Genomic DNA, 21790 nt, shown 5'->3' on the forward strand with positions numbered 1-21790 from the left:
AGACGGTGTATAATCTGTGTGAGTAGAATTGAGGAACTGCAAAGGTAAAACAAAATCATAGTTGGAGTTATGTACAGGCCTCCAAATAGTAGTCAGGAGCTGGGGCGCAAGACACAGCAGGAGATAGAAAAGATGCGTAGGAAAGGCAAAGTTAGAGTGATCATAGGGGATTTTATTATGCAGGTGGACTGGGAAAATCAGGTTGGTAGTGGATTGCAAGAAAAGGAATTTAATATCTACGAGATGTCATTTTGGAGCAGCTTTGTGATGGAGCCCACTAGGGAACACGCAATACTAGATTTAGTGTTGTGCAATGAGGCAAACTTGATAAGGGAGCATAACGCGAAGGAACCCTTAGGAAGCAGTGATCATAATATGATTGAATTTACTCCGCAGTTTGAGAGAGAGAAGATAGAATTACAGCTGATTAAAGGAAACGACAGAGGTATGAGGGAGGAGCTGGATAGAATTGACTGGATGACTAAAGAAATTGAGGGTATGGCTAATAAAAAGAAGGAAGCATATGTAAGGTATAGACAGGATACATCGAGTGAATCCTTAGAAGAGTATAAAGGAAGTAGGAGTATAATTAAGAGGGAAATCAGGAGGGGACATGAGATAGCTTTGGCAAATAGAATTAAGGAGAACCCAAAGAGTTTTTACAAATACATTAAGGACAAAAGGGTAACTAGGGAGAGAATAGGGCCCCTCAAAAGTCAGCAAGGCGGCCTTTGTGTGGAGCAGCAGAAGATGGGGGAGATACTAAATTAGTATTTTGCATCAGTATTTATGGAAAAGGATATGGAAGATATAGACGGTAGGGAAATAGATGGTGACATCTTGCAAAATGTCCATATTACAGAGGAGGAAGTGCTGGATGTCTTGAAACGCGTAAAGGTGGATAAATCCCCAGGATCTGATCAGGTGTACCCGAGAACTCTGTGGGAAGCTAGAGAAATGATTGCTGGGTCTCTTGCTGAGATATTTGTATCACCAATAGTCATAGGTGAAGAGCTGGAAGACTGGAGGTTGGCTAACGTGGTGCCACTGTTTAAGAAGGGTGGTAAGGCCAAGCCAGGGAACTATAGACCAGTGAGCCTGACCTTGGTGGTGGGCAAGTTGTTGGAGGGAATTCTGAAGGACAGGATGTACATGTATTTGGAAAGGCAAAGACTGATTTGGGATAGTCAACATGGCTTTGTGCGTGGGAAATCATGTCTCACAAACTTGATTGAGTTTTTGGAAGAAGTAACAAAGAGGATTGACGAGGGCAGAGCGGTAGATGTGATCTATATGGACTTCAGTAAGGCATCCGACAAGATTCCCCATGGGAGACTGATTAGCAAGGTTAGATCTCACAGAATACTGGGAGAACTAGCCATTTGGATACAGAACTGGCTCAAAGGTAGAAGACAGAGGGTGGTGGTGGCGGAATAGACTACTTGGCGCCGCCCTTTTGGCACCGATCATTTGGCCCCGCCGTTTTGGCTCTAAACTGTTTTGGCGCTCATTACTTTGGCGCTGAGCTGTTTTGCCGCCAATTCAGAATTTCAAAAATGTCTTGTAGAGCCCGTAAGAAATTAGTTTTTATTGCATTGTAAGAAATAAATCTAATTCTTTTTTATTTGTTATTTTTAACCTATTCATTATAAAAATGAATTTCTACATTTTGCTACATTTATCAAACACATATAGATAACCATCATGTGAAAAATTTGGTTTGTCTCTCTTGCTTAGAAAGTTTTCAGCCATTTCTGGTATGGGCTCTACAAGAAAATGGAAAGAAAATTGTATTACAGCTTTCCAATGTGAAGACAGAAGGGCTTAAGTATCATCAAGGCAGTAGATGACTATTAACAATTGTTAAATGAGAAAATGATTACAAAACGAGATTTGAATCAACAGCGGGTCATTACAGCTTTGACTATCAACTCTTGCTAGTTGAGAAAATTACATCGGGTCGTTAGTCATCCTCTCTTCTTTAATTCTGAATTGGCGCCAAAACAGCTCAACACCAAAGTAATGAGCGCCAAAACAGTTTAGAGCCAAAACGGCAGGGCCAAATGACTGGTGCCAAAAGGGCGGCACCAAAGCGTACCGGACCCAGTGGTGGAGGGTTGTTTTTCAGACTGGAGGCCTGTGATCAGTGGAGTGCCACAAGGATCAGTGCTGGGTCCATTACTTTTTATCATTTACATAAATGATTTGGATGCGAGCATAAGAGGTGCAATTAGTAAGTTTGCAGATGACACCAAAATTGGAAGTGTAGTGGAAAGTGAAGAGGGTTACCTCAGAATACAACAGGATCTTGACCAAATGGCCCAATGGGCTGAGAATTTAACTCAGATAAATACAAGGTGCTGCATTTTGGGAAAGCAAATCTTAGCAGGACTTATACATTTAATGGTAAGGTTCCAGGGAGTGTTGCTGAACAAAGAGACCTTGGAGTGCAGGTTCATAACTCCTTGAAAGTGAGTCGCAGGTAGATAGGAAATGAACAAGGCGTTTGGTATGCTTTTTTTATTGGTCAGAGTATTGAGTACAGGAGTTGGGAGGTCATGTTGCGGCTGTACTGTTGGAATATTGCGTGCAGTTCTGGTCTCCTTCCTATCGGAAAGATGTTGTGAAACTTGAAAGGGTTCAGAAAGGATTTACAAGAATGTTGCCAGGGATGGAGGATCTGAGCTTTAGGGAGAGGCTGAACAGGCTGGGGCTGTTTTCCTGGAGCGTCGGAAGCTGAGGGGTGACCTTAGAGAGGTTTACAAAATTATAAGGGGCATGGATCAGATAAATAGACAAGGTATTTTTCCTGGGGTCAGGGAGTCCAGAACGAGAGGGCATAGGTTTAGGGTGAGAGGGGCAAGATATAAAAGAGACCTAAGGGACAACGTTTTCACACAGAGGGTGGTACGAGTGTGGAATGAGTTACCAGAGGAAGTGGTGGAGGCTCGTACAATTGCAACATTTAAGAGGCATTTGGATAGGTATATGAATAGGAAGTGTTTGGAGGGATATGGGCCGGGTGCTGGCAGGTGGTACTAGTTTGGGTTGAGTTATCTGGTCGGCATGGACGAGTTGGACCGAAGGGTCTGTTTCCATGCTGTATATATCTATGACTCTATGACTCTATGACTGGGAGAGGAGCTGAGCAGGAAAGATGGTTGAACAGTAATGGCAGGAGTTTCTGGGAATAATTCAGAAGACACAGCAGAGATTCATCTCAAGGAAAAAGAAGCATGGTACAGAGAGGATGAGGCAACCATGGCTGACTCGGGAAGTCAGGGATATCATAAAAGCAAAAGAGAAAGCATATTGTGTGGGAAAGGGCAGTGGGAATGCAGAGGATTAGGAAGCTTACAAAGACCATCACAGAGCAAGTAAGAAAGAAATAAGGAGGGAGAAGATTAATTATGAGGGTAAGCTAGCCAGTAATATAAAGGAAGACTGTAAGACTTTCTTTGGATATATAAAGGCCAAAAGAGAAGCAAAAGTGGACATTGGACTCCTGGAAAATGACCCTGGAGAAATAGTAGTGGGGCACAAGGAAATGGCTGAGGAACTGAATAATTACTTTGCATCAAGCTTTATGGTGGAAGATAGAAGTAAAATTATAAAAAATCAAGGGAGTGAGACGGCAGAGCTGAGTATGGTGGCCAAGATCAAGGAGAAGGTGCTAGAAAACTGAATGGCCTGAAGGTGGATAAATCACCTGGACCAGATGGACTACACCCCTGAGTTCTAAGAGAGATAGCTGAAGAGATAGTGGAGGTGTTACTGGTGGTCTTTCAGGAATCACTAGAATTAGGAAGGGTGCCAGAGGACTGGAAAATTGCTAACATAACATCCCTGTTTAAAAAGGGAGTAAGACACAAGAGGGAAAATTGTAGACTGATTAGCTTAACCTCGGTCATGGAAAAGATCCTGGAATCCATTGTGAAGGATAAGATTTCTGAATACTTGAAAGTGTCTGGTAAAGTAGGGTAAAGTCAGTATGATTTCATCAAGGGGAAGTCATGCCTGACAAATCTGCTAGAATTCTTTGATGAAGTAATGCGCAGGTTAGATCAAAGAGAGCCAATGGATGTTATCTACGTGGACTTAAAGAAATCCTTTGACAAGATGCCACACAAGAGGCTATTGAGTAGGAGAAGGGCCCATGGTGTCAGAGGCAAGACATTCACATGGATAGAAGCTTAGCTGTCTGGAAAAAGCAGAGAGTGGAGATAAAAGGGTCCTTCTCAGGTTGGAACCTGGTGACAAGTGGTATTCACAATGCTCAGTTTTGCGACCACACCTTTTCATTTTATACATTAATGACATAGATGAAGGAACTGAGGGCATTCTGGCTAAGTTTACAGATGGTACAAAGATAGGTAGAGGGACAGTTAGCATTGAGGAGGCGGGGAGGCTGCAGAAGGATTTTGACAGGTTAGGAGAGTAGGCAAAGAAGGGGAAGATAGAGTACAATGAGTTTTGAGAAGATTTGTAGCTCAGGTTGATGTTCTGGATGTAGGTTTGTCACTGAACTGGAAGGTTCAGTTTCAGATGTTTCATCACTCTACTAGGTAATGTCACCAGTGAGCCTCTGGGTGAAGCAGGCCATACCACCAGTGCTTCATCTGGAGGCTCACTAATGATGTTACCAAGTATGGTGATAAAACGTCTGAAACTGAACCTTCTAGCTCAGTGAGCAAACCTATATCCATGGAGTGTAATATGGGAAAGTATGAAGTCATGCACCTTAGTAGGAAGAATAGATGCATGGCTATTTTCTAAATGGGGAGGAAATTCAGAAGTCTGAAGTGCAAAGAGACTTTGGAGTTCTAGTCCAGGATTCTCTCAAATTAAACTTGCAGGTTGTGTCAGTAGTTAGGAAGGCAAATACAATGATGGCATTTATTTTGGGAGGACTTGAATATAAAAGCAGTGATATACTTCTGAAGCTCTACCCGCTCTGGTCAGACTACATTTGGAGTCTTGTGCACAGTTTTGGGCCCCATATCTCAGGAAGGATGTATTGGCCCCACCACATGTTCAGGGGAGGTTCACACAAATCGTCCCAGGTATGAAAAGCTTAACATATGAGAAATGTTTGAGGACTTTGGGTTTATACTCAATGGTGTTTAGAAGGATGAGGGAGGAATCTAATTGAAACATGCTGAATACTGAATGGCCTGGACAGAGTAGATGTTGGGAAGATGTTTCCACTGGTAGGAGAGACTAGGACCCAAGGGCACAGCCTTAGAGGAAAGAGAAGATATTTTAGAATGGAGATAAGGCGAAACATCTTCAGCCAGACAGTGGTGAATCAATGGAATTCATTGTCATAGAAGGCTGGGAGGATAGATCATTGAGTACATTTAAGAGTGAGATAGATAGGTTCTTGATTGTAAAGGGGATCAAGTGTTACGGGAGTAAGCGGGAGAATGAGGTTCAGAAACTTATCAGCTATGAATGATGGAGTAGACTTTATGGGCTGAATGGCCCAATTTCTGTTCCTATGTCTTATGGTCCTATGAAAACAACCTTTATACTGCAGGATTATGAGATGTAGGATCTTAATATTTGCACCACCCACACCAATCCTAATTGGAACAAGAATGGATTTTTAGTTTCTCGTTGTTTCTTTGCCTGCAGGTCTGTCAATTCCCCTTTATTAAAGTCACCCTTGCCACTATCCTCTTCAGTCCTATGACCAAATTGAGAGTAGGAATTTTATCTATTGGTTTGAGGAATGAAACAGATCAGTGCTTGCTAAACCAATGGTATGGAGAAAATTCCTTCTTCTGGAAATTAAATTCAGAGACAGTAAAGAAGGCATTGAATTTTGACATTTAGTTTCCAATATCCAATAATGTTCTTCATCTATTTCTTGGGTGCTTCCTAAACATCAGAGGCTTCACAATTTCAAGACATCAATTACTGAGGAAAGCATTGCAAAAGAAAATTTAGAAAGAGTATGTATCCGACCTTGGCATTTCTGCAGTGGCAACTCAGAAGCTACGAACCAAATTGCACTCATCCCTCTCAACTCAAATTTCCTGTCAATTTCTTTGGTGTGTGCCTAAACATACAAATAGATAAAAGCCAGTATAAACAATTGAAATCAAAAGAAAGTATTTAACTCACATCATAATGGGGTTAAACTTTAACTCATTCAAATTCCATCCTCTTACCCCATATATGCATTCATTCAGTGTGTAGATTAACATTTCAACTGATCTAATTAGTATTCATTCAAACCCTTCAGATTCTGAAATCGGAGAATCTTTTTAATGTCACATGCTAATGCCATTGTGTGCACCAAGAAACAGAAATAAAGTAATTCTCAGTGCTAATTCTTTTTAAGAAAATGGCCAACAAAATTAGCAAAAAGACTGGAAAATTTACTATTTTTGTTGGCTTAAATTTATGCTCTTAATGGTATAGATTTTGATATGATAATAATGGCACCTCATCAACATTTGGCACTACTACCAGTCTGTAACTACTGCAATTCTAGAAGAAGCACAGTCATATTTTTGACATGGTAGCTCTGTTTTTCCCTCTGTGGATTCTGTCAAACTAGTTGGGTTCTCCAGTACTTTCTGTTCTTATTTCAAATCACTAGCATTCAGTCTTGTGCTTTTGTGCAAATTTGGGAGCTCAGAGCACAACAACACAGGAATCCAGAAGTTGCTGTCAGTGATTTAGGTACAATTGTAAATGTTCTTAGAATTCCTTTTGTAATGATGAATTGGCAACAGCTTCCATCTAATACCGTTAGCCCATTAAGAACAATGGCAAAGTTATTGGATTGGAGGAGGAGGAAAGTTGACAATTTGGGCCTGGAGCCATCATCACAATCCTGATGAAAGATCCTGGTCTGAAACATCGACCTTCCTGCTCCTCCAATGCTGCCTGGCCTGCTGTACTTGTCCAGTTCCACATCTATTCACTCTGGCTTCCAGCATCTGCAGTCCTAACTGTCTCCAATGAGAAATTATTCCTTGTTGGATGGGGGAGAGGGGGAATTAGGCTTTAAGTATCATAATTATATAATTTCCATAATAATTCAATTTCATAATTGAACACTGTCAGGTGATTTGAGAAACTACTTTTTGGTTTTTGAAGTGTTATATTTCACTCAAATTATTTAAAGTGCAAAATTTTTAGAAACTTTGTCTTTTTACAAGTCGATTAAGGCTTGTTTTATCTGTTCATAAAGAATCATCCATTTATTTTGCTATCTGAAAATATGAAATAATAATGTAAATGCTTTTAACTTCCTGATTTTCTCTGAATATTTCAATGTGAATACTTCTTCAGCTTCTTCCTGATATCTTCCACTCCAAGACATTCCCCTTGTTTTAGTGCCAGATTAAAAGTACTATAAGGGAAGGGGAACACCTACAATGAAGACTGCAGGATTTTTGAGATCACCACTCACAACATCCAAGGCAAGCAAAACTCTGAACACAAAAGAACTGAACTCCAGAAGTGAGGTGAGTGACAGCCGTTGACTTAAGGTTGCATTTAGAGTCATAGGGTCATAGAGATGTACAGCATGGAAACAAACCCTTCGGTCCAACCTGTCCATGCCGACCAGATATCCCAATCCAATCTAGTCCCACCTGCCAGCACCTGGCCCATATCCCCCCAAACCCTTCCTATTCATATACCCATCCAAATGCCTCTTAAATGTTGCAATTGTACCAGCCTCCACCACATCCTCTGGCAGCTCATTCCATACACGTACCACCCTCTGCGTGAAAACATTGCTCCTGAGGTCTCTTTTGTATCTTTCCCCTTTCACCCTAAACCTATGCCCTCTAGTTCTGGACTCCCCAACCCCAGGGAAAATACTTTGTCTATTTATCCTATCCATGCCCCTCATAATTTTGTAAACCTCTATAAGGTCACCCCTCAGCCTCCAATGTTCCAGGGAAAAAAGGCCCAGCCTGTTCAGCCTCTCCCTGTAGCTCAGATCCTCCATCCCTGGCAACATCCTTGTAAATCTTTTCTGAACCCTTTCAAGTTTCACAACATCTTTCCGATAGGAAGGAGACCAGAATTGCACGCAATATTCCAACAGTGGCCTAACTAATGTCCTGTACAGCTGCAACATGACCTCCCAACCCCTGTACTCAATACTCTGACCAATAAAGGAAAGCATACCAAACGCCTCCATCACTATCCTATCTACCTACGACTTTCAAGGAGCTATGATTGAGTGTGACATCAAAGAGCCCTAGCAATGGGTATCAGGGGGCAAATACTCCATTGGTCAAAATCCTGGAATTTCCTCTGTAAGGGCAATGTGGGTCAAACTACAGCACATGGACCTCAGCGATTCAAGAAGGCAGCTTATCACAGCCTTCTCAAAGGCAACTAGGGACAGGCAATAAATGGTAGCCAGCCAGTGACACCCACATCTCATGAATGAGTAAAAGAAAATGTAATTTTTTTCAGGGAGTTCTGTTCTCCTTATTTTATTAACTAAGCCTGGTTCCATTATTTTCTTGTGGTGCAAACATTTGTCAATGTGAACTGGGTTCACTGTGCATGATAAGGTCTGTGTATATGCAACATGCATAACACACACACACAAATTTATGTTACAGCGAAAGGTTGAGTTCACATATGGTGAGAGTTGTTGAATTGTAGAATCATAGAAGGTTTTCAGTAGGAGGCCATCAGGCCCAGTATATCAGTGATAGCATTCTGCAAGAGCATCTTATTATTTCCACTGCTCTGCACTTTTCCTGTGGTCCTGAAAATATTTTCTATTTCGACAGAAGATGATGATTAAATCTGCTTCCACCACATTCTCAGGCAGCACATTTAACCACTTGTAGTGCAAATAAAGCTTTTCCACATGTCACATGATTCTTTTGCTAATTGTACAAAACAGTCCTCTGTCCAATTGGAAAAGCGCAGCAGGTCAGGCAGCATCCAAGGAGCAGGAGAATTGACGTTTCGGGCATGAGCCCTTCTTCAGGAATCTTCAGGGCTCATGCCCGAAAAGTCGATTCTCCTGCTCCTTGGACGCTGCCTGACCTGCTGCGCTTTTCCAGCAACAGATTTTCAGCTCTGATCTCCAGCATCTGCAGTCCTCACTTTCTCTGTCCAACTGGAACAGGCTCCCTCTATCAAAGCACTGCTCAATAATCTCTTACAGAAAGAGAACAGCTCCAGAGTCTACAATCGATCCATGTAACTGAAGCAACTCTTTCCCTGGAACCATTCTCATGAATCTTTCCTTTTAACACGCTTTCAAGTCCTTCAAATGCCCTGTAGAATTCCATCATTTAGCCTGCCTACCAATTGTGTCAATTCACATTCCTCTGCTTTAAGTTATACAGTATGAGTTAGGTATATTCACATTTCACCAGCCTGTCTCTGAACATTGATGTAGAACATTAGAATGTTCCTGTTACAGCAATAATAGACAATTATAAGAAGCTTTAAGTTTTATTTTAAAACAATTGTTGGTTCATTCAGTTAGGGGAAATATTTAATAGGCCATAAACACGACAGAACTACTTCCAGTAACAGTTGCTTCCTGGTTACGAGGAGAAGGCAAAAATATATTTTGTTCAAAATAAGCATTTCATGCAACTAAATCCCGTACAGCCAGTTGATCGAAAAGAAAAACTATTATTCTATTAATTGGTCAATAAGCTCTACCCTACCACAAGTTCCAAAATTTTGAAGAGTGTGATCTGATCACGAGTAATGTCCACCTTGGGCTAACAGCCGCAGAATGTAAGCATCGCCAACTATACAACTTCTGGGAGTGTTTTGAAACTGTCGCCGAATATTAGATGTTTCAAGTGAGTACTGTACTGCATACAGCCATGTGGCTGCTTGGTTAGCTGTGTATTGGGTAAGTGCGGTGAATTGTCCTCACATGGTGCCCCGTGTAACAAAAACATCTCACTGGAAATCTCCTAAATTCACCGTGATTCATGGTTGGTGAGGGTGAGTCAGAAATGGGGCAGGAAAGGAAGATTGCCAACAAACAGGTCTGTGGCAATTACCGACGCGGAGTTCTCTGAACTGGGAAGGTCAGGAAGGGGACCTGGTACATTCAGTACGCTGGCCTTCAACAGTTGGAAATCTAATCATTGGAGCAGGGCGGGAGGGAGAGAGAGAGAAAAAAAGTATAAATCAGACTAAAATCAACTATGAATCATTGCGTAACAGAACTCCATCATTGTACCAAGGGCATGGGTGAAGTTGGGGGTTAATATTCCAGGTGCTCAGTGGGATGGTTTGATTGGAGTTTGGCAACCAGCAGCGTCACCAGTGGGAATAGGGATTAAATGTGAGGCTGGGAATTCTTTCTGTCTCTTTGGCTGATCCTTTCGTGTTACTGATGTACAGTTGTCGGCTGCTAAGCAGTGAGCTCTGACTCTGGGGCCACACGCCTCCTGTCGGATGGTATTTCCCACCCAGCGCCGGTTCCTGTCGCTGAAGAGAGAGCGAGAGCCCAGCGTGGGGTAGGCAGCACTGGCCAGCTCCAGCTCAGCACGGAGGGCGAACAGCAGCAGCACCAGCAGCAGCAGAGGCGCGTGGGAGATAGAGAGAGAGAGAGAGTGAGAGAGAGAGAGACAGGTAGAGAGCGTGTGCGTGAGGCATAGAGTGTGGCTTTGTGAGAGACAGTGTGTGAGAAGACAGTGAGTGATAGCGAGACTTGTGTGTGAGTCAGACTGCGTGAGACTGTGTGTAAGTCTCTAAAACAGTGTGTGTGTGAGACAGTGTTGTGACAGAGATTGTGTGTCACAGAGAATGTATTTGACATTATATGCGAGACTGTGAGAGACAGAGAATGTGTGACAGAATGTGTGTGACAGTGTGCGTGTGACTGTGTGACAGTGTGTGTGACAGAGAGATTGTTACAGAGTTTGTGTCACAGAGAATGTGTGACAGAGATTGTGTGTGGGTAGAAGACAGTGTCTGTGTTTAACAAAGGGAGTGTTTGGTCAAAGAGCGTGTATGTAACAGTGTGTGGATATACCAGTGTATGTATGATAGAGAGTATGCGTTCGTGACAGAGTGAGGATGAGTAACAGAGAGCGTTGTAATGTGTTTGTATGTGACAGAGAGAATGTGTGGAGAGTGCACGTGTGTGACCGTGTGTGTGTGTGACAGTGTGTGTGTATGTGTGCCTCGCCATCTCACAGCCCGGTGTATGTTTGGTGCAGCGAGCAAGGACAGAATTCCCGAGTGCCCCGGGCAGGGTTAATATGGAACGGGCCAGAGTCGCCAAGGGCTGGATCCCAGCAAGTCCTATTCTTTGATTTCGAGTACAAGAAAAAAAGCTACAAGAATGACCATGCGCTGCGATGCGAACGTGTTCTTTCGGGAGACAAAAGCTGCACTTTGCATCCTGCTGACTGTCCTTGTAATCCCCTCGCAGAGTTCTCAACAAGTCCTCCGAATCGGTAAGTTGCCACTAACTTGGTTACATCAGGGTTTCCCACTCGTTGGGCAGAATGCTCCCAGTGTTACTGTCTACTGCACATCCACACTAGGTGTTTATTGAGCCTGGTGTTTGCTGAAAATGCGAAGGAAGTGCGAGTTGTGGGTGTTAGCGAGTAACTGCAGTTTGATGCTGTGGACCCTGCGGTAAACCGTGTATGAAAGTTGATAAGACTGACAGCAGCGTTACCTGGGTCTTTTCCTTTCTCCAACCTGGGACAGGGACGGCGCTGTTTCCTCCCAAGAAGGATGCGGATGACATGGAGCACTGTGCCTGGCTTTGTGCGTTTTAATGTTGGGCTGCATTGTTCAGAAACTGCTTCAGTTCCCGAGCACAACAACACTGCCGCACCGAGCACATTGTGGAGAGACGGCCGCCTCTCCCCCACCCCCCCCCCTCCCCCGTGGGGTTTGTGTTTGTTCCATGATTGCTGCTGTCTCCCAGTTAAAGCTAGACCAGAGATAAGAGCGGAATACGGCCAAATGGGTCATTGACAGGTGTCTGTTCAGAGCTGCTCCATTCCAAAGGGTAACAGTGAGGACATGCGTTTAAGTGCCGGGTTTGTATGGCCGTGCATTGGAATGAGCCCAAGGAATGAGCCTGGAACGGGATAGCTCAGACTCCATCTGGGACTGCATTCCTCCTTGCTCAGTTCACCTGTTACAATTGCCGACAATATGTCTCAATGATTCTTTAATCCTTAAAACCAACCTCCTAGATTTACCGTGAGTCAATCTGTTGAATATCAGTCATCCCCCTGCTCAGTAGAGCCCTGTAATCTCAGATGCTCCATATGGTTCCGTTTCGAATTAACTTCGAACTGTCCAGCCACAGATGTTGTGGTACACATGCCTTTGATTTCAGCTGATAATATATTTCAATCGGTTTAAGTTAGGCTCTGTTAATCTCCTTTGACCAGACTCCTTTCCTCCCGACACTATACTGAACAGGGATTCATTCCAAACCCTGGGGCAGTTGTGAATTGCTGCCACTCAATATTATCGGATCTGGCATCCCCTCCTCGGTGAGATCGAACGCATTCAATTGAGATTGTTTTATTTTTTTCTCTCTCTCTGGTGAGTTCGATTACTCAGCATTTATCCAGTAAGAACGGTCAGCAGAATGGAGAGCTCTTTTAGGGCCCCTATGGAGGGGTTTGGAGTAGAGAGGGGACTCACTTGATCAATAGGAGCACTGGGAATTCAACAACGTGGTTGGCCACTGCTTCAAATCCTGTCAGTATTCGGAGTATTCAAATCTCACCATAATATAATCAGAGAAAATGCTTTTTTTGGCATCATAGAAAGTAATTTTGCTCTTGTCTGCAATATAAAAGAATGTGATTTTCCTTTTACCAAATCTATTAATTTTATAGATGTGTTTTGCCATTAAACATATTCCCCCTACTCGTTTTCTAAAACAGAAATTCAAACTGTAGCCATCTTATTGATTTAAAAGATTTTTAAAAATGACTTAGCAGTTACATAGGACTAATTCTAATAGTTTGTTCGTACAAATTTTATTGGATTAAGGAATAACATTTTCTGACTATTTTACTTTTAACATTTTCACATTGAAATTGAAATCGATGGGAAGGTCTAATACTTTAGCAATTTACTGTTCATGAGAGAGTGATTGGGTAGTTCTGTGTTCATATGTCAACTACTTTGGTTTTTGAAAAGAACGTAGCCATTAATAGTATTGAATAAATCTCTGAATTTGTGTTGTTCATGAGCTAAACATTGCGACACCATTATCAGGCCACTAAGACATTGATGTCTAAAGACTCTTTTTCCTACTTGAGGACCTCCTGATCTCAGCTGAATTGTATGGAAGAGGTACCAGGTAGCTGCAGTGGAGAGCCCCTATGTGCAGGGATGGAAGATAAAAAAAGAAACGCTACAGTGGTCAACTTCCCACCAGATGGAGCTGCTGATCTCATCTGGTTGTATGGGGCAAATATCAAGTGACAATGATGCAAGGAGCTACCTTAGGCGTTATAGGGGCAGGTTGAAAGAATGATGTTATACCTATTTTCCTAACTGATAATTCAAAAACCTAAAAGCAGATCAGCTTCCCATCCTTTTTAAATGTGACACCGTAAGTAATCTAGAAAACCATGGGTGGAAAAGGGGTGAAATATAAGACAGATGAGACATGACAAGATACGATTAGGAAGCATAGTGTGATTGGTGAAGCTGATTGGGGATGAAATGGGTGTGCAGTTGAAGTGGAGGGGTGACAAGTGCACAGATGAGATACTTCAGAGGGAATTTCTTACATGGATCATATTGTGAAGAGGAATGCTCAGCATAATGGTTAAACATTTTTCCACATGAAAGAAAGAAAAGTCAAACTGTAGTCTGAAGAACTGCACTGGTGAAAATCTGTGATTCAGCATTTAAATTATGTACCAAGAAGCACATCATGGCAATGAAAATAATAGAGAAAATAAAAATAAACTATCTAGAAACAGAGGGGAGAAGAATAAACATTCAGGTACAGATGGGATGTTACTGAACAATCACTAATCAAATATCAACAATTATGTTCTTGGCATGCAGGTTATATTCCTATAAAATAGAAATGTTCAAGATGGTCATCTTACTATTAAGAATATTGAAAAACCTTACCTCATATTTTTAACGGTAAATTCCATCCTGGAATATTGACAAAGTACAGATTTATCTATTGTTGTATTTAACCTCAGTTCATTTCTTGCCTATTTCTATTCTTACTGGCAAAATCTTTGATAGTCATAATTGATAATTCTGGGCAATAGCTCTGAATTTATAATGCATCTAATTACATTTCAGCTTCCTTTTTGTGTTACAAGTAAAGATTTGAAGGCAGATTCAGAAATGTACAAATAAGTAAAGTCAGCATTAACATTTTATCTTGCCAGAATAATTAAATAATTTTTGAATCGGCCTGTAAGATAAAACAAAACATATTTTTTCTTCATGTAGTCTATTCTTTATTAGTGTCTTTCAACCCAGTCATGTCCTCCTGCCTCTGTTCTTTCTCTACCATTTCAGTTGTTCTCTCAATTGATATTCTTTGATTTCTTGGCTAGTCAACATCACTGTTTTTGCCAGATTTTGCATTCATTGCAAGTAACATTCATTACTATTAGCAATTTGTTGTCTGTAATAACAAAAATGAAGATAAAATGGAAAAAATGCATAGTCCAAAATTAGTTTTGCACAAAAATTAAGCAGATGAGAAACAAAATAAGAAAAGGAAACAAAGGGAATGTGCAAAGCAATAGACTTGAAAATATGTGATTTCTAAGATATTCCGATGATTTTTGCTGCCTTTTCTCTTCATATTTTAACAGTTCATTTAAAAAAGAGGGAATTTATATTCCTTTACAAGAATTAATCCGACTTAAGCATGAATATATTACATTGACTTGAGTAAAGTGTCAATTTATTTCTAGATTAGATTACTGGAATATTGATCACTGCATTGTGGTGGCATGATTACTTTGAAACTAACCTATTAACTTGTGGTGCATTTTGGCTATCATTGTTTCAAGTGAATGTTATGCCTTTAATAGCTCTCTTAGGATTCAAAACACAATTTGGGTTGCATAGTTCAGCACATTCAGCACCCACTTGAAATAAACAGGATTGATTTATTTTCTTTCATTTCAGAGAGCAGCAGATTACAAGAAGTAAGTCAAACAGTTGTTTCAGCAGCTTGGAATTATTAAAGTGCAGCATCATTTCATCTGTACACTGAAACCTTAAGTCAAACATTAAGTTCCAATTCTGTAAGAGTGGTTATACCTTTGCCATATGAATATAATGATTTTCAACAGAAAAGTGCTATTAAATCCTAGATCAGCCCTACCCCTCCCTTAATAAAGTTTCAACGTGCCCTTCAATCTCTTTTAAGATAGTTTGTCACAATCTCCCTCAAATCTATTTTTGTGGACTACACTCATTGATTTTCTCAGTAACTTCCTCCATCCTCATACTTTGTCTTACTATTGACTTTATTATGTTAAAATTAACATCTGACAATTGAATACTTTAATGTGGTGAATAATTTGCCCACATTAACGTAACATTAAATTTGAGCCATCTCTAAAAGTTAGCTCCCTCTTCCAGCAATGCTTCATCAGGCTGAAGCTTGCTGTTTTTACTTCTCACTGTGCTTTTGGAAAAGATGTTCATTACAATAAGACCGTGAAAGTCTTTTCTGATAAATTTGCTCTAGGATCTTTATAATGATAGGTCTTCTCATTATTGTGTTGGCTTGAAATTACTTTTGAATAAAACAAATTTAAAGATTTTGCAGCACCAGGGAGGAATGAGAGACAAGCTGTTTCAGGGAATGTGCCGACTGGACTAAAGCACTTTTTCTGCAGTACTCGCTCTTCCATTTGTATGAGTATCACAGGAGGGGAAAGAATAGTATGGTTCAAAAATGATTGTCACAGGATCTGCATCCATGCCTTATGCTACAAGCAAATCAGTAAGTTATTTAGAAAGACACTTCTGTTAAAGAAACACAATATTTGGTTGTATTCAAATTGATATGTTTTCCAAGTTGATTGTGTTGCTAATAAAGCCAGTATTTATTATTCAGCCCATTATGATGGTGGTGTTGATGAATCACCTTGTGGAATTATTGTAACACATGTGCTAAAGTACTCTCACAGTATTATTAGTTTGGGAATTTCAGGACTTTGACTCAGTAATACCGCTGGAACAGCAATGTCATCCCAATTACTGTGTAACTTGGAAGGGAACTTGGGCAATGATCATACCCAAATGCTATTTTGCCTTTGTCCAACATGGTGATAGTGGCCATGTGTTTTGGAGGTGTTGTTGATTAGTTTACTTAATAGTTATTTTGGATTTTCAGATTTTGTATTGTCGATTTGACTTTTTTTCTTTGAACATGCAAATAAATAATTGATTATTTCGAGGAGCGGTTAAATCAAGTAACTCAAATTAAGTTCTAGCAAAACGTCTAGTGATTACATATTTAAAATGCACAATTTAGGAACATAATTAGGCCACTTGACCCTTTAAGTCTGTTCTCCCATTTGATAAGATTATGGCTGTTTGTGTTCCAAATTCCATATTATAATCTTGCTCTGATAACCTTTGATTCTTTTGCCTAAAAAAGAATCTGACTACTTCTATCTTAACAATATTCAATGATCCTGCTTCTACCACTTTCTGAGGCAGAGAGTTCCAAAGTTGCCCAACTCTCTGAAAGAATAAAACAAGCTTTCCTAGTCTCTAACATTAAAGGGTGATCCCTAATTTTAAAAATGTCTCCTACTTCTGGACTCACCTGTAACAGTAAACATTCTTTCCATGTCCACCTTGTGAAGGCCATTTAGGATCTTATACACCACTAGAATCATTTCTTGGAGTTCTGAATTCTGAAAACAAGCTCAGCCTGTTTAATATTTCCTCATAAGACAACCCATTCATTTTAGATATCAATTTAGTGAACTTACTGTGAACTATCTCCATTTTATTTGTATCCTTCCTTAAATAAGGAGATTTAAAGTGAACATGGTATTCAACATGTGGTGCAAAGTCTATTAACTTTCCCAATTACTCGCTGTACTGGCATACTAAGCTTTTGTCACTCATGCACTAAAACATCTTGATCTTTTTGCACCTCAGAATTCTGCAGTCATCCTCTGTTTAAGTAATACTCTGCTTTTTTATTCTTTCTGTTTCTTGTTTTCTGCCTCTCTCATATCTTGAATAGAGGGGTTATATTGTTATTTTTTAGCCTGATGGAACCTTTGTATAATCTAATAAATTTTGGATAATTAGATTTGGGGTGGCACAGTAACCCAGTTATTAGGACTGCTGCCTCGTAGCACCAGGGACCCTGGTTTGATTCCAGCTTCAGACAACTGTTTGTGTAGAGTTCTTCCCGTGCCTATGTGGGTTTCGTCCAGGTGCTCCAGTTTCCTCCCACAATCCAAAGATGTGCAGGTTAGGTGAATTGGCCATGCTAAATTGCCCATAATTTTCAGGGATGTGTAGGATAGATGCATTAGTCAGGGGTAAATATAGAGATATGGTTGGGTTACTCTTCAGAGGATTGATGTGAACTTGTTGGGTTGAAGGGCCTGTTTCCACGCTGTAGGGATTCAATGAATTAACACCAGTATATCTCTAATATGTCATTAGCCACTTCTTTTAAAACCCTAAGAGGAAGTCCATCAGTATCTGAAGACTTATCACCCATAGTTCCACAAGTTTTCCCATTTCCACTTCCCTAGTGTTTATAATTTCACCAAGATCCTCTCATCTATTTGAATTGAACTGAATTGAATTGAATTAACTTTATTGTCACATTTACTCACATTAGTACAGTGAAAAGTTTACAAGTTGCCACTTATGGTGCCACCTTAGATACAAAGCTACCTAGGTACAGAATCTTAGGTACAAAGCAGAAAAATATGAAAAACAAAATTAATAATTTGAACATGTGTCCCTTCAATTACTGTATTACAGGGATATGTTTTCTGGCCTCTATAGTGAAGACATAAGCAAAATATTTATTCATTACATCTGTTATTTCTTTATTCTCTTCCATTAAGCCCTCATTCTCACCCTCTAAAGCACCACTACTTGCTTTATTTACTCTTTTCCTTTTTAAATATCAAAAGAAAATCTTGCTAATTGTTTTTACATGTTTAGCTAGCTTCCTCTCATGCTGTAATTTGTCAGGTCTAATTTAGCTTTTAATCACTATCTGCTGTTCTTTATATTCTGACCAATTTGCACAAATATATGCTTTCCCTTAAGTTTGATTATCTCCTTAACTTCTTTAGTTAATCACTGAATGCCCTTCTTGTTTTAGATATTTTATTTATTGTAGGAATGTATTTATTCTGAACATTTTAAAATATCCCTTTAAATGTCTGTCTCTGCATCTTGGCTGATCTATGTATTAGTGTAAAATCCCAGTTCACTTCAGCTTGTTCAGCTGCCATGCCCACAGCTGTCGTTACTTAAGTTTAAATTACTAGTCTTAGACTCTATCCTTACCCGTTCAAATTGGATGTAAAGTTCAATCACATAATCACTGTTACCTACAGGTGCCTTTACTCTGTCATAATTAGGTAATTGTCACATTGCAGAGTACCAAGTCTAATGTAACCTGCTCACTGTTTGTGGGCCTGGCCAAAACTGGCCATAAACAAGTCCAGGCAGCGGGCTGTGGAGTGGATTGTTAGGGCCAATTGCCTGCCCCTCTTCTGCGGTTACGTTCGACCCAGGTGTCCCTGGAGAAGGAGCATGTGGTGTCTACCGACACCCTTGAGCTGTTCAGGGAGAAGTGGGCGCCGCAGGGAGTCGAGTGTTTTATTTTCCCCTCCAAATGTATTTTGATTTAATCCCTGCACTCCCCTTCACTTTTTTGATCATGCATTGCCCGTTGATGAGCAGGGCAATGTTTGTCCCTGACCACTCGGGTGTTTCACTTCTTCCTGGTGGTGGAAAATGAATAAAGATTTATACACCTGTTGTCTTTCACTGTGTCTCACACCTGCACATACACATCATGGGTGCTGAGGCAAAAGAAGAAGGAAAAAAGAAAAAAAATCAAAACAAAAGAGCAAAAAGATATATAACTTGCTCCCTGGTTGGATCCAGATATGCTGCTCTAAGAAACAATCTGGAATACGATCTGAATTTCCTTATCATGGTGTACTACTACCAATCTGATTTTTTGCAGTTTATATACAGATTAAAATCACTCATATTTATTGCTTCCCTTTATCAGAAGCTCTTACTAATTCTTCTTGTATAACTTGTCCTACATTGTGGTTACTGTTCTGAGACCAGTGCATCACTCCTACAAGTGACTTCTTTCACCAATTTCTCATCTTCATCATACTGAGTCTACACCTTGATCTACTGAACCAAAGTTACCTCTAATTATTGCACTAATACCATCTGTGATTAGAAATGCTACCTCTCCACCTTTAAGTAGCTTTCTATTCTTCTTGACTGTAAATACCCCTAAATATTCAGAACCAAATCCTTGTCTTCCTGCAGCCAGCCACATCTCCGTAACTGCTATCAAATCATATTTATTCACTTCAATGTTTGAGAACAACTTGGATGGACACTATGCACAATCATATACAATGTCTTTTGGTTTTTTTGTTTCCATGCAACATCTAACGTTGACTGCTGGTATATTCTTAGGGTGTTTTTTTTTAAATCTCTGCCCTTTATTGCTATTCTTTGACCTTTTTTCACATTAGTATTTTACTCTCTAGCCTCAAGTCCCTTTATTTGTTACAGTTCCCAAGCTTGATCTCTCTTTCCCTCTTCCCCATTTTGTTTAAAATACCATCTATTGCTCTATTTATGTAGCTCATGAAAACACAATTCCCAGCACTGGTCAAGTGTAAACCGTTCCACAGCACTGGTTTCCCTTTCTCCAACATTGGTGTTAGTGTCCCACAAAACAGAATCTACTCCTCCCACACCAATCTTTGAGCCACCCATTCACCTGTCTAATCTTATTCACTCAATATCAGTTAGCACATGACTCAGGCAGTAATCCAGAGATTATTATCTTTGAGGCTTTGCTTTGCAAGGTAGCACCTAATTGCTCCGTCAGTGGTTCTTCCTTCCTAATTCTACATAAACTGTTGGTACTGGTGTGGTTGAAAACTGTTCATATTGAAACCTCCGTTGAAAAAACTGGATTCATAGGCACAGGACCAAGTGATTCAACTCCAGGTTCATCATGGAGAGGGAGGCCAAGGTTAGAAAGTCTCTGGACTGAGTCTTTCCAGGACCTGAATGACAGGAACAATGGTGAGTCAGTTGGAAAAGTATAAAGATTGGGAAAATTAGTTTCTTGATATTGAGAGACAACTGATTTTGCACCAAAGTTTGAAAAGGGCGGGGGGGGGGGGGTGTAAATCTCACTAATGAACAGTGAGAGGTTCCACTTACATGCATTAGCATGCTTTTCCTACCTCATCTCAACTCATTGGTATACGGTTTTCTATTCTTCCACATGGTAGAGAGAAACTAAGATGGCAACAATTCCCAAAATAATAGTATGAGCAGATAACTGATAATTCCAGCTTACCACACATTGCTTTAAACATTCATCTGCGTTTCTCAACATGGTTGAGCATTATCCCTGTACAGTGACCACTTGCATCGTCAAAGGTTGCCATCATTTATGCAGCAGCCTCAACACATCATCATGGTACACCTCCAACTCACTCAGAGTATAATTCACCACTGAACTACTGCACTTTGGAGCACAGTGACACATTGTCCTTAGCTAGTTCTGTTAGTGATCACTCACTTTGCACTTACGTAAATAATCACAGCATCTCTGCTTTGTCTTGCTGCACTATTCAGAATTTATTATAAGCTCAATGCACTTCCGTCATGCCTTGCCTTTTAGTACACACGCAAAGCCGGGTACCTTGTTATGGTTGAAAGCAAAGTTCAGTCAAGAGGACAAGCATACTGGTGTATGGCACTCTGCTGTGTCAATGTCACACCTATAGCATATGCCAACAGCTTACGTGGTAAATACATTAAATGTTCTTCAACCAATGGCTATGTTTCAAAGTCTAAGGGGATTAATCTTCAGGAATATGTCAATTAGGTGCATTAGTCAGGGGTAAATGTAGGATAATAGGGTAGGGGAAAGGGTCTGGGTGGACTCTTCGGAGGGTTGGTATGGACTTGTTGGACCAAATGGCCTGTTTCCACACTAAGGATTCTACGTAATTTTCAGTCACGTCAAGGGGGGTGTCATCAGTCAGATGATACTAGTACAGTAATTCAAGGGCGCTATCCAATATAAATCTAAGGTATTAACAGAGTCAGCTGCTTGGGGTGTTCAGAGTCATGGGGTCTATATCATAACAGTCTGGGAATTGGCCATGATCAATCCTGAACAGTGAGAAGACATTGGAGAACCTCTCACTGATCAATAGAGAATGAGTAGAATCACTTCGATATTGATCTCAATGCTGAGGTGTTAAGGATTGGTATCCTATATAGTTTGATTCCAATAACTGCAGTAACAGACAGGTAATTATTGTAAAACTGCCATGTATTTACAAATGTGAGTTTCTATTTCCAATGAAGTGTCATTGGTGCCACCCATGTGCTTAGAAGTTTTCCTTTTTCATTTCCCTCTCACTACAGTCTGGTGGCTTTAGACCTGGTGCACATCTATGCTTTAAATATGGTGTTGTGGAATTCTTGGGAGGTTGCAGCAGCAGTGAGTGGCTCCATTGCTGGTGAGTGCAGAACAGCCTGAACTGGCACCAATGATAAATGA

At 40.5% G+C, this 21790-nt stretch overlaps 1 protein-coding gene across 5 annotated transcripts in view; it reads left to right on the forward strand.

Annotated features, from left to right (window-relative positions):
* The first annotated feature begins 10421 nt into the window (after positions 1-10421).
* Positions 10422-21790, forward strand: part of LOC122555053 (glutamate receptor ionotropic, kainate 1) — a 321843-nt gene continuing 310474 nt past the window's right edge. For 4 of the 5 annotated variants that reach the window (XM_087992908.1, XM_043700698.2, XM_043700699.2 and 1 more), the window contains exon 1: positions 10423-11429. In XM_087992908.1, coding sequence (XP_087849034.1) covers positions 11315-11429 — 115 coding nt within the window. In that variant the 5' untranslated portion in view covers positions 10423-11314. Of the gene's footprint in view, positions 11430-21790 lie in introns of all 5 variants that reach the window. The other variant, XM_043700697.2, reaches the window with a different exon arrangement.

Source organism: Chiloscyllium plagiosum, unplaced genomic scaffold (assembly GCF_037043375.1).
Source record: "Chiloscyllium plagiosum isolate Xiang-an unplaced genomic scaffold, Cpla_swu_hap1 HiC_scaffold_12, whole genome shotgun sequence".
NCBI classification, from domain to species: Eukaryota; Metazoa; Chordata; class Chondrichthyes; order Orectolobiformes; family Hemiscylliidae; genus Chiloscyllium; species Chiloscyllium plagiosum.